The sequence below is a fragment of the Haplochromis burtoni genome, unplaced genomic scaffold, assembly GCF_018398535.1.
Source record: "Haplochromis burtoni strain Fernald_Lab_line unplaced genomic scaffold, NCSU_Asbu1 Contig_418, whole genome shotgun sequence".
NCBI lineage: Eukaryota > Metazoa > Chordata > Actinopteri > Cichliformes > Cichlidae > Haplochromis > Haplochromis burtoni.
The window spans coordinates 124,017-138,981 of record NW_024582779.1 but is presented as its reverse complement, the minus strand read 5'-3'; the positions used below and the strand labels follow the sequence as shown (position 1 = coordinate 138,981).

General features: G+C 41.8%; 1 protein-coding gene across 1 annotated transcript in view; it reads left to right on the top strand.

The window, feature by feature from the left end:
- The window catches only part of snrka (SNF related kinase a), a gene marked incomplete in the record, with an annotated part of 63,781 nt that extends 58,836 nt beyond the window's left edge, over positions 1-4,945 (top strand). The window contains 3 exon segments of the mRNA XM_042213109.1: positions 2,768-2,966; positions 3,284-3,381; positions 3,732-4,945. Coding sequence (XP_042069043.1) covers positions 2,768-2,966; positions 3,284-3,381; positions 3,732-4,878 — 1,444 coding nt within the window.
- Positions 4,946-14,965: the final 10,020 nt, after the last annotated feature.

The following is a 14,965-nucleotide window of genomic DNA, read 5'->3' as shown; positions in this document are numbered from 1 at the left end:
AGCTGTGCTGCAGTGGTTTGTATCATATCTATCTAATAGACTCCAGTTTGTGCATGTAAATGGAGAGTCCTCTTCACACACTGAGGTTAATTATGGAGTTCCACAGGGTTCAGTGCTAGGACCAATTCTGTTTACATTATACATGCTTCCCTTAGGCAGTATCATTAGAAGACATAGCATACATTTTCACTGCTATGCAGATGACACCCAGCTCTATCTGTCCATGAAGCCAGATAACACACACCAATTAGTTAAACTGCAGGAATGTCTTAAAGACATAAAGACCTGGATGGCCGCTAACTTTCTGCTTCTTAATTCAGATAAAACTGAGGTTATTGTACTCGGCCCTGAAAATCTTAGAAATATGGTATCTAACCAGATTCTTACTCTGGATGGCATTACCTTGGCCTCCAGTAACGCTGTGAGGAACCTTGGAGTCATTTTTGACCAGGACATGTCCTTCAACGCACATATTAAACAAATATGTAAGACTGCTTTCTTCCATTTGCGCAACATCTCTAAAATTAGAAATATCCTGTCTCAGAGTGACGCTGAAAAACTAGTTCATGCATTTATTACTTCCAGGCTGGACGACTGTAATTCATTATTATCAGGATGTCCAAAAAACTCGCTGAAAAGCCTTCAGCTGATCCAAAATGCTGCAGCAAGAGTCCTGACAGGGACTAGAAAGAGAGAGCATATTTCTCCTGTTTTGGCTTCCTGTTAAATCCAGAATTGAATTCAAAATCCTGCTCCTCACATACAAGGTCTTAAATAATCAGGCCCCATCTTATCTTAATGACCTTGTAGTACCATATCACCCTATTAGAGCACTTCGCTCTCGCTCTGCAGGCCTACTTGTTGTTCCTAGAGTATTTAAAAGTAGAATGGGAGGCAGAGCCTTCAGTTTTCAGGCCCCTCTTCTGTGGAACCAGCTTCCAGTTTGGATTCAGGAGACAGACACTATCTCTACTTTTAAGATTAGGCTTCAAACTTTCCTTTTTGCTAAAGCATATAGTTAGGTGCAGTGACTTATGTATTATGCTGGGCAGACACTGTGCGATTTTTTTCAGTCGCGCGATTCAGCTCCTGCTCAAACTGTACGATTGACTCGCAGGGGTTAGAAGTTCATAGGTCACGATGCAGGGTCTCACACTATACGGCCCGATGCTCTGATGCGACCTGAGTGCTCACACTGTGCCTCCATAAAATGAAGGTTATAACAGAAAATCTGTCGCTCGCTCTCCTCTCTGTCTTTCACTCACACAGACACACCACCACCATCAACTTTGCTAAATTGCTAATGAAAAACATGATCAGGCAGCTGTGATTGAGCAGCAATGTAAATCCAACTATTTTCACGGTTGTTGTGGTCGTGATAATTTTGTGAGGCCACATCGAAAAGGCTCGGATGAGCTTTCCAAAGTTCTACAAGTTGTGCCTCCATCGCTTGTGTGCAGATCATACGCTGTACTGCCGTGCTGCTCCGTCTTTTTCGCTGACATTTGTGTTTGCGCGCGTGCAAAGCGAGCTTTAGTTACAACTGTATTATTGCCAAAATCTGTCTTAGTTTACTAAGAATATTCCAATTTCCACTGGCTGACATTCACAGGTCCCTGCATCACTGACTAATCTGCTTTTACAAGCTTCTTTTTTTTTTCTTCCACGTACAGACTGTGTTTCATCAGTGCATTATTCATTATACCACTGAATAGAGAGGCTGTGGTTTAGCTAACAATGAAAAAAGATACAGTGTGGCCTTTGTGGCAGCTCTATTAGAGGATGGTAAAATAAATAAAGCACAGTAATGACCTGTAATTGGATTTGTCAACCTGATTTGAAAAGAAAAGCCATGATTTCCATAAAACATTTTGCAAAATCAGTTATCACTCATCCATTTATCTACAGACACAAGCTAATTTCCGCCTCGCTTTCTATTTAAAATCCTTTATTTATCAATCCTTAACTTTTCGGGGGGGCCCTGATTATTTTGAATGATTCTTTTGATATAGTCAGTCTACTTGTTCTAGACTCCAGGAAGGTAATCCCACTTTGTGTTTGTGTGCACGCTCGTCCATAACAGAGAAAGTGGAGCCACATCCAAATGTTTACCACATCAATTTATAATAACTTAAAAGGAACAGATGCTGTCATATAACAAAGTGTAGCTTTAATAAATATAGCTGCTATAGAGTCAGACCAAAACAAAGTTCATCAGTCAGTTAATCAATAAAGAATTTAATGCTCTCTTCAGCCAAACTGTACTTCAGGTCAAGGTCACATTTTTTGTTTTACGGTCAATAACCTGTGAATTGTGATGGATCATGAACCAGATGATCTAGTCTGGTGGCTGCAAATAGTGATGAACATTTTGATCAAAACATTGGACACTGTTTATAGTTAAAGTTATAAAGATGCTCATAGCTCCAAACCCTAAGCCCTCACTGTTAATTACCTACATACAGTTGGATACTGCTGCAAGTGATTGCACTGGATGAACAAAAAAGCACCCTGCGTCATATGTCTCCAGTTAAAATCTCTTCCCACATATATACTGTAATGATATTATTTACGCAGTATATCATTTTGAAGTCATGAGTGTAATCCCTGTGTTGTCCCTGTCTTCTCTAGTTGTCTATATTTGAGTGATCTATTCTGTATAAATAACTATCCAAGTCACTTGAGGAGAGTATAAATTGACTATAAAATCTTTTGAAGATCAAAGAAAACGTATCAACTGATACAATCCTTTTTCTTATCTCTACAGGCAGTCCTGGCCCACCAGAGTGGATATGCACCAGGATATTGAGGACAGTTTAGCAGCTTCGTCCATCTCTCACGCAGGAGGCCCTCAGTCCCCTGCTCGCAGTGCTGAGAACCTGCTCAATGGACATCGCTCTAAAGCCATGATGGAGCTGGGCAGACGGGAAGAGAGCACGGTGACTGACTCTCCGGGGTCGGCACAGGTACACTCATCATCATCCCTTGTCTGTATCAAATGAAGCTTTTTTTTAATACATCAAATGCAGCGCTAGTAGGACCATCTGAGAGTAAATAAGATTGTTATTGCCTCTGTAGTAAGTTGTTCTATTTGTGTGTGTGGTTCTTTTCTGGGTCCTCAAACTTTACACATGGGTAAAGCCTAAAGGCAGGGACAGCAGCAGTGAGAGTCATTTTCAGAACAGAGCACACTTCGCAGCTACTTTCAGTTGTAAACAGTGCAGCTGATCATACTTGCACCCTGTTTTAATGCCCATGCTCTTGTATTTTCTTCTTGCCTCAGGGAGCGTGTGCTGCTGCTTCAGGTCCTGCTCCTGGCACCATCAGGACTCCCACTCCCTCCACCTCAGCAGCAGCTAAGCAGCGAACCTGCCTGTTCAGGTCTGATCTCTGGACTTTTCAACAGTGTAACATTATTTTGTGTCCTCAGTATCCCTAAAACTGAAAGCAGAACAATAAGTTGTACTCTATTTCAATGTGTGCATTTCGTAGCTTCTTAAATGTTCAGGCTAAATTTCTTTGTATTATGTCAGAAATTGAATTTTTGAGCTTTTATTCAGAAACTAGACAAAATGAGGCATCTGAAAATGGCGGCTGTAATAGTCCCGTCCCCCCTGTAGTCTAACAGAGCAAATGATCCATCGAGCAACTGATGATAAAACAGAGGATCGAGTTTTCTGTCATTGCTTTGCTTTGTAATGTCAACTCAGTCATGTCTGATTGTTTGGCAGAGTGGAGGAGGATGAAGAGGAGGAGGAAGAGCAGGACCCGTCTCCCCTACCAACTCAGGTGATCCTGCGGCGGAAGCCCCCCTCCATCACCAACCGCCTTACGTCCAGGAAGAGTGCCCCAGTGCTCAACCAGATCTTTGAAGAGGAGGGAGAGTCCGACGATGACTTCGACATGGATGAGGGTCTGCCGCCCAAACTCAGCCGTCTCAAAATGAACATGGCCGGGAACGCCGGCACTCTGAGCTCGTCGTCGTCCCCGGGATCCACGCAGAAGCGCTATCATCGGCGCAAGAGTCAGGGAAGGGGATCGTCATGCTCGAGCTCTGAGACGAGCGATGATGACTCCGAGAGCCACCGGAGGCGCCTGGATAAAGACTCAGGCTTCAGCTACAGCTGGAACAGGAGGGACAGCAGTGAAGGGCCACCTGGCAGCGAGGGGGGGAACGGTGGAGGCAGCAGCTCAGGGCAGGGGAAGCCCCCCACTGAGGGAGGAGGGTCCTCTGGCCCAGACAGGGGGAGTCCTGGAGCGGGAGGTAACGGAGGAGGACAGAGTGGCAGTGGAGGAGGGGGGAGTGGGGGAGGAGGAGGGGGTAATAAAGGACAAGACAGCCCTTCCAGTTGTTGTAACAACAGTAGCACTACTAACCCGTCCCTTGGCTCTCAGCCCCGGGCCTCGCGCACTGCAAGCCGCAGCGCTGAGCTGGTGGAGAGTCTCAAGCTGATGAGCTTGTGCCTCAGCTCACAGCTGCAGCACCACCACGCTGGGAGAGGTGGTCGAGGGGGTGGGGGGAAATTCATCATAGACCCCCATAGCCTCTCAGGAGGGAGTGTGAAAATCCAGGAGAAGTCCACCTGGAGGATGTGCATCGGGTCCACCGGGAGCCTGGACACCATCACCCTCCCCACCACCACTATCACCGGCCTGCCTCGCACCCATGCCCCACAACACCATCACAACCGCAAAACCGTGCCGCACAGCGGCCCGGGTGGCAGGAACACTCATGGCAACCTGAGCACCCTGAAGAACAGCGTGATTCAACTACCTCTGTGCGAGAAGACCATCTCTGTCAACATCCAGCGAGGTGGAGGCTCCAGGGATGGCCTGCTCTGTACCTCAGCTCCAGCCAGCTGCTGCCAGGTCATCTGAAGCTCGCTGTGGACCATGACCCACCGACACCAAGTTTTCTCAGTCACTCTTCCCCTCCTGCTTCAGGTAGTTTCGTTGAACACTACTCTGCTTTTGAACCTTCCTGTCTAGTTTGCTGTAGCAGGTAGCTGAGCTCCCACAACCACCTGCCTCTCAGCTCACCACCTCTCCTGTCACTTTTTGTTCCGTGCCCTGCTCCCTACCAATTGTTGGTGGTTATAAATGTCTATTAGCTGTGCAAGTCCTGCTTTAGCAGGTGAAAATGATTGTTAATATGCATGATTTTTGCTGTGAGTACTTTATTGTACTCTGTGTTTTATTTATATTGTTCTCCTTGCTGCTGGTTGTACTATGCATTTAAATTTGATTGTATAGTATTAGAAGTGTGAGTGTAATAAAGCGAACGCGATATAGCTATTTTATGGTGCTGGATATGCTTGTGCTGGAATACCATTTCAGGCTCTTTTTGTGAATATTGTTAATCTATTTTTATGTTCAACTCGAGACAGGTGATTCTTAGTTATAATAGAGTTGTGCATAATTTGGTCTATTTGAGTCATTGATTAAAGATACTAATATAAGGTTTGAAATGTAATCTAAATATATATCTTTGTGTATTACACACTGCATATGATAATTAAAATATAAAGAGTAGATCTTTTACATATCCCTTTGTATTTAGATACTTTGTGGTGATAATGAATGGATTAAGTGCTTATAGCGATAAACTGGTTTCTCGAAGCAGACTTTTTGTGGCTTGAAAGTAAAATAGGTTCTACTTGAATGGCAGACGTAATACTTGAGCGGTCTCATCTATAGGTCGAAGGTTTGTTTTAGAGAAAAGTTCTTTATGTGTGAGATGGTGATAATTTTATAAAAAATGATAAAGTGGACGACTCTCACTTACTTTTGAAAACGTAGGTGTATAATTGTAATTTACAAAGATCAAAGTGTTAATAGTGGAAATACCAAGAGGTAAAATTGTAATTTTACAAACCTGTACATATAAAAGTTGTAACTGTATGACAAATTTGGGAAGAAAAAGTGATTGTAGTCTGAGATAAAGTTTAGATTTTCTAGGAGAAGGTCATTATTATAATTATATTCCTGAAAACATATTACAAAATCTTTCATCTTTGTCAACCAAAGAATGAAAGATGGTTGATATAGACAAAGTTGAATTTCTTAACATTTTTGGCTCACTATTTCTAACAAAAATCCACAATAATATCAGAAATAGGTGATAATAAATATCAGCTGGAGCTGTTAAGAAGTAATACTAACAGATGGGTAAATGGAACAATGAAATAACCTATTTACAGTCAGCATGCAGCAAATGTACAGGTGCTAAAACAAACTTGTATACATTTGATTCATCCACTGTGACAAGAAGGTAAATCATTCTTTACAAAGGTCTTAAATAACTGATGTGCAGTTTAGTTTAGTCTGGAAGTCAGAAATTTTGAGTGGCGTTGCAGCTTTCAGGAAGATGTTCTTGGAAAACGTACTGCTTTTACACAACTCAAGGCTACAGTGACAGTTTGGTTTACATTACCACTTTCATGGGACCAGCTCACTCAGAATGGTTGATCAGTCTCATATAAGTACTTCAAGTAAAACAACATTTAAAAAGGTTTACTGAATGTAGTAGAAATTTTCAGCTGTTTTTCATTTGAGTGGGGGGGAAAAGCGCCTCATTTTTCATGGGGTCTAAAATGAGCACAGCGTACACCTGTGGGTGTGGGAGGGGCTACTGGAAATAATTCATCAATGATGGCAGATTTCCAGATTTAATTGATTTTCAGTAACAACTCCAATTTGTGCTAACTGTGCTGCTAACAGCTGATTCTTAAAAGTAATTTAGTTCAAGTGTTGACCGATTGGGTTCACATTCACAAGACTGAGACACCGAAAAAGAAAAAAACTAAACAAAACTTCTCCATGTCAGCAACAGATTTTATAATCCCAGCAGACCCCCTGATGTGAATTTAAGAGGACATCAGAGCAACATGAAGTGGTTACAGCAGGCTCAAAGTGTTTAACACAGTTGTCAATACTAATTATTTTAAAGAGCTGAAATATATTTTTTGGCCTTTTTAAAGAGTAACTTCTTTCTCCTTTGACCTTGTAAAATACTTAATTTCTTCTTGAAATGGCAATTTTTGACTTCATGGGGGTTTTTCACTTGTAATATTTTGATCCTTTTCCTTGTAAAATTAAAACTTTAGTCTCATAACTTTTTCCGATTCCCATCAAATCAAAGCTTCTTTCTCAAAGTATCAGTGGTCCAAACACTCCAGGTGTAAAAATCGAAATAACAAGCACTTGTAGTTGCAGCTGTAGCGGGCAGCTGGCAGAGGAGAGGGACGGGGACGCCTGCTTATTGATACAACTCAAACTCACACTTCTCCCTCCTTTACGTCGAACCTTCGCTCCCCTCTGAACCTTAGCTGCCAGTGACATCGCTGATGATAAATAGAAAAACATAAAGTGGATTCCATTCGTTTGAGTCCGTTCAGCGTATCTGACCTCCTCTGTCCATGGAGGCGAGAGGAGATGGTGACTTTTCACTCCACTCTGGGCTCTGTATTGCACTCAGACAATCTGTTTTCTGTTCTTTTTTAAGAACCATGTATCCTCTGCTGAATTGAGCTCGGTGCAAACTGTTGGTCATAACCCTTTAAATCTGTACCAGTGTCTCTTTACAGAGGCGGCACGCTTTCAGCTTTTAAATAACACACACACAGAAGCTGGTGGGAAGAAGTGTGTGTGTGTGTGTGTGTGTGTGTGTGTGTGAGGGCAGCATTGCATTGATACTGTAGCAAGATGAACAAACAGGTTTGGAAGAGTTCCTGCTGACCACACATTCAAAAATGAGGTGTTCTTATTTTTTTATTCACATGATTTTGTGTTGTTTATTGACGGAACATATTGTGTTTGCCTGCCATTAACCCAGCTGCTGCTGCAAGAGACATGCAGCTGCTTAACCCTGAAGAATGATCAGAATTTCTGCAGCAACTCCTCCTAAAACATGCTCCGACGTTCATCTCAGTAACACACACTTCTCGTGCCTTTCTTTTAAACAGAATCTCTCAGCGCAGGCTTGAAAAAAGTAGCTCCTCTGACTATGTTGAACCTCGTTTAGCAAGAACAACCTCCATGTTTCCTAACGCTGTTTCTGATGGTGCCTTCACACCAAAAGCAAAGAAAAATTTCATGCTGGACAAACGTTTCTGCAAAACATCTTCTAGAACTGGCTGTGTTTTCATCACATACCGTGAGGCTTCATATTTCTGTGATGTCAGCATTAAACAGCAGCCTTCTCGCCAAAACACCTCAGGCTAAAATCAGATTTTTTGTTATTATTTTGCCATATCAACCTCATTGTGGACTGCTGCACTGATATTCTCTTCTAAATGTGTAGAAGAGAAAAATACCAACATTTATTTCATACATTAGTAGTGGAATAAAAGTACTTGGTTACATCAGAGCCCTTGTAGATTTAAGTCTTGGCACCTCTTTAATAATCCATTTAATTTGAAGTCCCCATCTGAATTTGCTTTTCCCCAGATATAAAAACCAGTCACCAGGCAAGACAAATAAACACCGCTTTAAAACTTTGGTGACTTCGCCCTGTTACCCTGCAGTTATCTTTGTACTGTGCATGCAGCATGTTTTTCCTATGTAGCTCTAGGCAGATGACCGGCCCTCCTTAGTTTGGTTCAACTGGATGTTTCTTCCTGTTAAAAAGGAAATTTTCCTTCCCACCATCGTTTGTTTGCTCATAGGGAATTAACAGATTGCTGGAGTTTTCTCTCTAATATTGTCGGGTTTTAACAGTATAAAGCAACTTGAGGTGACTGTTAAGATTTATTCATCATGCCCTCTGTAGTGGACAAAAGTTAAACTGAAAGATACTTTCCCCCCCTCGGATATAGATGAAACACAACTTTGTAAATTGTTGCTTGGCTCTATGGGCTTAGGAGCAGAATTCATAACTCTCACATTTCTGTTTCTATATTCTCTGAATGCCGTCACGTTCCTGGATGTCATATCTGGTTACGTTGTAGCTGAATGAGAAATTATCCAAAAAAAGAGAGACTGATGAGAAGAGAGGGGAAAAAACAAACACCTTCATTGCATTATTGTCGTACGTTTCTTCTTCAGGGCATCCAGCAGCCAAAACCATGTTGCTCCCTCCACTGTGCTTCAGTTGGGATGATTTGTTGAATGTCCAAGATGTTTTACACTTTTTTTGTTTTTCGTAAACAGCATCTATCAGTTAAAAGATTTTAATTGCTGACATTGGACACTTTAAACAAAGGTTTTAGTCATTTTAGGTGTGTTTCTGTGTTCGGTTTTGTAGACAGTTTGTCTTAAATGATACATGTCAGTCAGCAAGCTGTGATTGAAGAAAGGGGAAAAACCCCATCGTCAGTTTGTGCCTTTTAATAGGAGCTGCATCTCTACAAACCATACACCGGCTCCATACAGAAACACCTGAAATTACGAGTTTGTGTGTGTTACTTCAGTCACACCGCGTTTGTCTGCAATTGTGACTGAGATGAAAGTCGGAGCACGTTTTGAGGAGTGGGTGCAGAAGTCGTGCTGTTTCTTACGGGTTAATCACTGTTGTCCGCAGCCGTGGGCCTGCCCGCGCTCACGGCCCCCGCCCCCCCCCCCAAAGTTAAGTGTACATGAGGGTGCAGCGTATGTATATACAGTGAAAAAGAAAGTTTATTTTTTCAAAACTTGTACATTTTTTTGAGCAATCTGATGTTTGATGTTTTATTTTTTATGATGGGTGAGCGGGTGTGAAGCTTTGAGAAGCGCGTGCCCTGGGTAAACCGGCAGGAAGCGCGCACGAGACAGAGCCTCGCACCTTCCGGCTTTCGGAGCTGGCTGTAAAGACAAACAAACGAAAGTAAGAGAGAGGAAAGGGAAAATGGGGGAACTCTTTAAGGGCATTGGCAATAAGCTATACCGTGTGTTGCAGCTATCTGTACAGAAACACTTCATTAGTTTCTTTTTTTTTAGATTCCAAACTCGTGCAGCGTCACACAGCAGCTGCTTCAGACTCGGAAAAAAAATGAAAAACAAGGAATGTTCTAAATATGTTTTCTCTCTTTGGTTGTCGTCTGAGATTCGTTTTTAAAAACCAAATGTAAATAGAGTTGTAAATACGGTGCTCTTTCTCTTTATCTAGAACAGCCGAGTGAACCTTTTGGTGCATAGCTGTACAGTAATCTAGCCTTATGATAATTACTGTAGTAAAACCGTATGGGTGTCTCAGCTAAAAATAAAGCTGCGTGAGGAAAAACGATCCGATTCTGTTCATACCGTCGAGTCTGTTTGACTGTTGTCTTACTCAGCTGTATCCAGGTGAATGACGTGCATGTGTTTCAATGTTTGACATTCAATGACACTGAGGAGAGAATCAGGCAGAAATGTAACCGGACCAAAAAGCAACAGAAGAAGAAGAAAATGGTTGAGTTGGAACTGACAGATTTTCAGTGTATTATTCTGTAGTTGATACCTGTTGTCAGATGTTACATATAGCTATGGTAATATCAAAAAATAAAATGTGGAAAACTGTCTGTTACACTCAAGTGTCCGGGTCTTTCTTTTTAAATCATCCGTCCTGACCAGTTTGGCGTGTGGGGAAAAATGTGGACAAGAATGTTTATATTAGAAATGATTCACTGATTTGAAAATCAATATAACCAATAGTTTCTTGGTTGGAGTTCCTCACAGATTCCAGATTAACTGTCTCTCAGCTTTTTAATCCGTGTGGGTCAGCATATGTGTCAGTGAAGGTGTTGAAAAGCAGCGAGCGGTGATTAACGGTCTGCGTGACACCGAGGAGGTTTACTCTCTACGTTTGGCAACCTCAGCTCTCCCCCTCACTGCTCAAGTAACCAAGAAGTTTCCAGAGCAGATGGTGCGGTACAACTTTATTCAGAGTTTATCATTTTAAGAGCTCTCCATTTCCTGTCCTCACAAACGACATCACCAGGAATAAAGAGCAGTTGGACTGAGACGGGACACTTCCAATAAGTACAAACACAGAGCAGATACAGCTGGTTTCTTTGGTTGTGACTTTATTCGAGCATTGGACTATTCAAATCTGGTGTTACATGTTTTTTGCCATGTAAATAGAGCATATAAAAGCAAATATTTGGGACTGCATTGCATTCCAAGGCACCTGGGAGTTTCATAAGAGTGCATTGAAAACATATCCTGCTCTAAGACTGCTCAATAACATCTCTTGGGTATGGAAGCAAAGGAAGGCCAAGACATGGATCATATTGTGAGATCTAACATTTACTGAAGAACCGGTCATGTTGATAAATGCGCATTCTAAACTTTACTTTTAAAGACTTCTGTGTGAGTTGATGTGTGAAGGTAATTTAGAGTTTTGCCATGTTACAGACCAAACTAATTACATCAGGATCAAATCCACATCATTGAGTGTGTCGATGGCTGCATTGAACCTTTAGATCTTTTTGGCCTTTTTTGCCTCCATACTTGCTGTGCTGAGGATAAAAAGCAGATTAGATTGTTGAGGCGAGATACAATCAGGTCAGGTGATTATTAGTTATTACATCCTGAAGGCTTAGAACTCCTTATTTATTCTAACTGCAGTTCACAAAGTTTAACACTTGAACACTGAACCAAACCCGAAGTGACTTCAGCGGCAGAAGAACAGAACATAACAGAAATTACTTAATGAAAAGATTTGGATATAAAATCGTTATTTTCTACAGTATATCATGTGTACAGCATCCCTCTGTGATTTGAACATCTGTCGCATTTATCTCATCTCCTGTACACACACCACTGCAACACAAAACATTATAGTACATCCAATTTAAAGAGCAACGTATAACATTTGGTACACAGCAATGAACCTGAATCAACCATCATGTATGCTTCACAAAACTGTACAACTAGTCAATGGTGCAGTGAAGATATTGCAGATTAACAGTGCAAGCCAGTGTGAGGGAATGGGGGAAACAACAGCCACGCAACTCCAAAGGTAACACTTTTGTTCTTGTGAATACATACACATGTAGAGCGAGGTTCAGAACGGTAATGTAAACCACAGTGTGTCATCATCAGTATCTGCAGGCACACCTATCCTCCTCACTGGACAGTCTTACTGAGCTGCGAGGCTTCCAGCATTTTCTGAAACACAAAAGACAAACAGCAACATTCATTCAGTTTACTGCAGAAAACCTCTGTGTGCACGTGTGGTTAGTAATATAAAAGGGCAGCTCATGTTAGGTATGCATATTAGTGGAATGAAAGCAGAGCTAGTCCTTCACACTAAATTCTGGTAGGAAGGAGCTTTGGACATTAGCAGGCTGCTGCTGCAGTGAAACTACTTGCTCCTTCGCTCACCTTTAAAGTAAAGTTACCACGGATTTTTTATTGAAGTTTTATTAAATATGAATAAAACTGTGTTACTAAGACCTTAAACTCATAGAAAAAGTGTCTATAGAGGTGGAGTCAGAAAGCTGTTTTCCCTGTAACTGGAAGTCTTTTTGCAACCACAGGTATCGCCATCTGGTGGCCTTCAGTTAAAATGCAGGTTTAAGGCACTAATGCATTGGCGTCATTTTTTCTTTCTGCAGGTCACTGAAGTGTTACTGTTGAGGTGAAGAACAAATATTTCAACCTCTACATCACATTAATATGATGTTGATTGGAGCTGCGTTTGTAGTTGCTTGTAGTGCCCAAAGCAGTCGAGCCCTTTAAGTAGCTCAGAAATAATCAGACTAAAGCCTGGGTTGCTCTGGTTTGTAACAGCTTGAAAACAAAGATGATGGTAGTTGAGCTGTTTGAACTGATAAAGGAAGGTAGCCATGACAAATGCTTCGTTTTCCATTTCTCAGTCTTGCACACAATGTTCCCCTGCGGGGTTCATGTAAACTCCACTTTACTGGATGGTGATACCTGTTTTATAAGTCTCCCACAGTGTTTCTGTTTCCTAAAATGACATTATGTTGTGAGCAGTGAGAGGACCTGGATTTTTTTTATTCACATTTTATTACATGTTTGGCTGCGGGGTCTGGTCATTCTCCTGCAGATGGAGCCTGTCAGAGAGCGAGGACTGGCTCTCGGGATCAGACAGAAGCAAAACAGCAAATCTCTACTGCTCTGCTAACTACATGTTTCTCTAAGAGGACTGAAGGACAGTGTAGCTCATCTTCATCGATGCAAGCTTTAGTTACACTGTAAGCAAAAACCTGATCCTCTGTCACAGATCTGATTTTGTCACAGCTGTCCAACCCCACAGGTCTGCCTGCTGGGGGCCTGCTGGGGGAGCTCAGAGAGGAGGACATATACAGACTAAATGGAGGTGTAGTCTAATAGTGCGGACAGTTTTTGGCTCAAGCTGGCCTTAACAGTTCCAGCTCACACTTTAAGAAATTGCTGCGCAGGACTTTGCCAAGATCAGCATTAAGGGAAGAGGGGCATCTTCAGACTCATGTTTTAATCAAATAATTCCTCCGAGCTTCTGGCAAGAGGTTAATTAATGTATTCTAATGCAAACAAAATCTAAAGCCTGGTTTTACATCATACAAGTTAAATGTAATTCTTGCAGACTGGACAAGGTAAAGCAAATACATTTTCAACTGTTTAATTATTATAATTCAGTTTTGTTTTTCCCTCAACATAAGGGATACTTGCATCATTCAGGACAGAAACAGGCCACTGTTGTTAGTCAGATAAAGGTGCATTGCTTTCTCTGGGTAGTGGACGAGTTGCTGCGTAGAGGGCACTGTCATCGGCAGATTGGTTCAGCATGTCTACAGATATCTTAGCCCAAAGGTGAATCTGTTGATCTACATTCCTACCCTTCACCTACAGCAATGAGCTGGAGCTAATGCCTGGAAAAGTGAAACAGAAGTACTTCTACAGATAGAAGTGGCTGAGAAAGGGTGTCTGAGCTCATCCTCAGCAATGGGGCAAGAAGCTGAGTCATTCAATAAGAGCTCAGAATAGAGCTGCTACTCCTTCACATTAAAAAGGAGCCAATTACGGTGGTTCAGATATTTGACCAGCATGCCTCCTGGATGCCTTACATGTGATCTGAGAAGACCCTGGGGCAGACCCAGGACGTGCTAAAGGTCTGGGTGGGTGGATGGACTGTGAAATGTTCACACTGACAAGCAGGATGAATGATCAAAGCTAGAAAATGTACATATATGTATGAACACGTGGTCTCGAGTCAGCAAAGTAGTTCTTACAAAGTTCTACACAAACTGACAGACAAAGACGGTGATGCCGTGTCTACGCTGAGGGCTAAAAACACTATTAGCACAGGTCCAGCTGATCACATTAAAGCAACGCTTTAGAGGCTGACAGCTACATCGACACAACTGTGTTTTGCCTTTTCAGACAATCTGCTTTTATGAAAAACACTTGGATATTGTGTTAAAAACAAAAAAAAAAAAGAAACTAAGTTGATTCATTTATTTTGAAAAACAAATATTTTTGAAAAATGGTTTTTCACACATTTTATATTCCTAAAACCACAGATTAACAATTCAAATGATAGTTTGTATCAAGATCCTGCCTTGATACAAACACAGCTCATTACGATGAAAATCTTAGATAAAGCATCATCTCTTGCTCACAGTGCTGTCTACAGACCTTCGTCTCTGAACCCAGAGCCACTGCTAGCCCTGCTAATAGTCTGAACACGTCATTATTCATCAGCGAGGACAGAAAGCAGGACTTTAAAAACCCACAGCACAAACTCACACACAAACACACACAGAGTTGTGTCTCCATGTGTTTGGAGGGCGTGACATTAGATATTTCACAGCGACTTATTTAAACCTTTACCATAATTAGTCCCCAGCCTTACTCTAACCTTACACTGACCCTAAACTCGGACTAGTTACATTACTGTGGAGTTTAACTGAAGCTACAACATGAGTAAAATAAACGCTAAAACAAGCTAGTCCACCTTCCACACCAGAGTCAACCCTCGCAACACACGTGACCACCAAAGACATTTTTGTTTGGGACCAAAGAACTCTGGGGACACCTCTAGATCAAACATCATACAGAT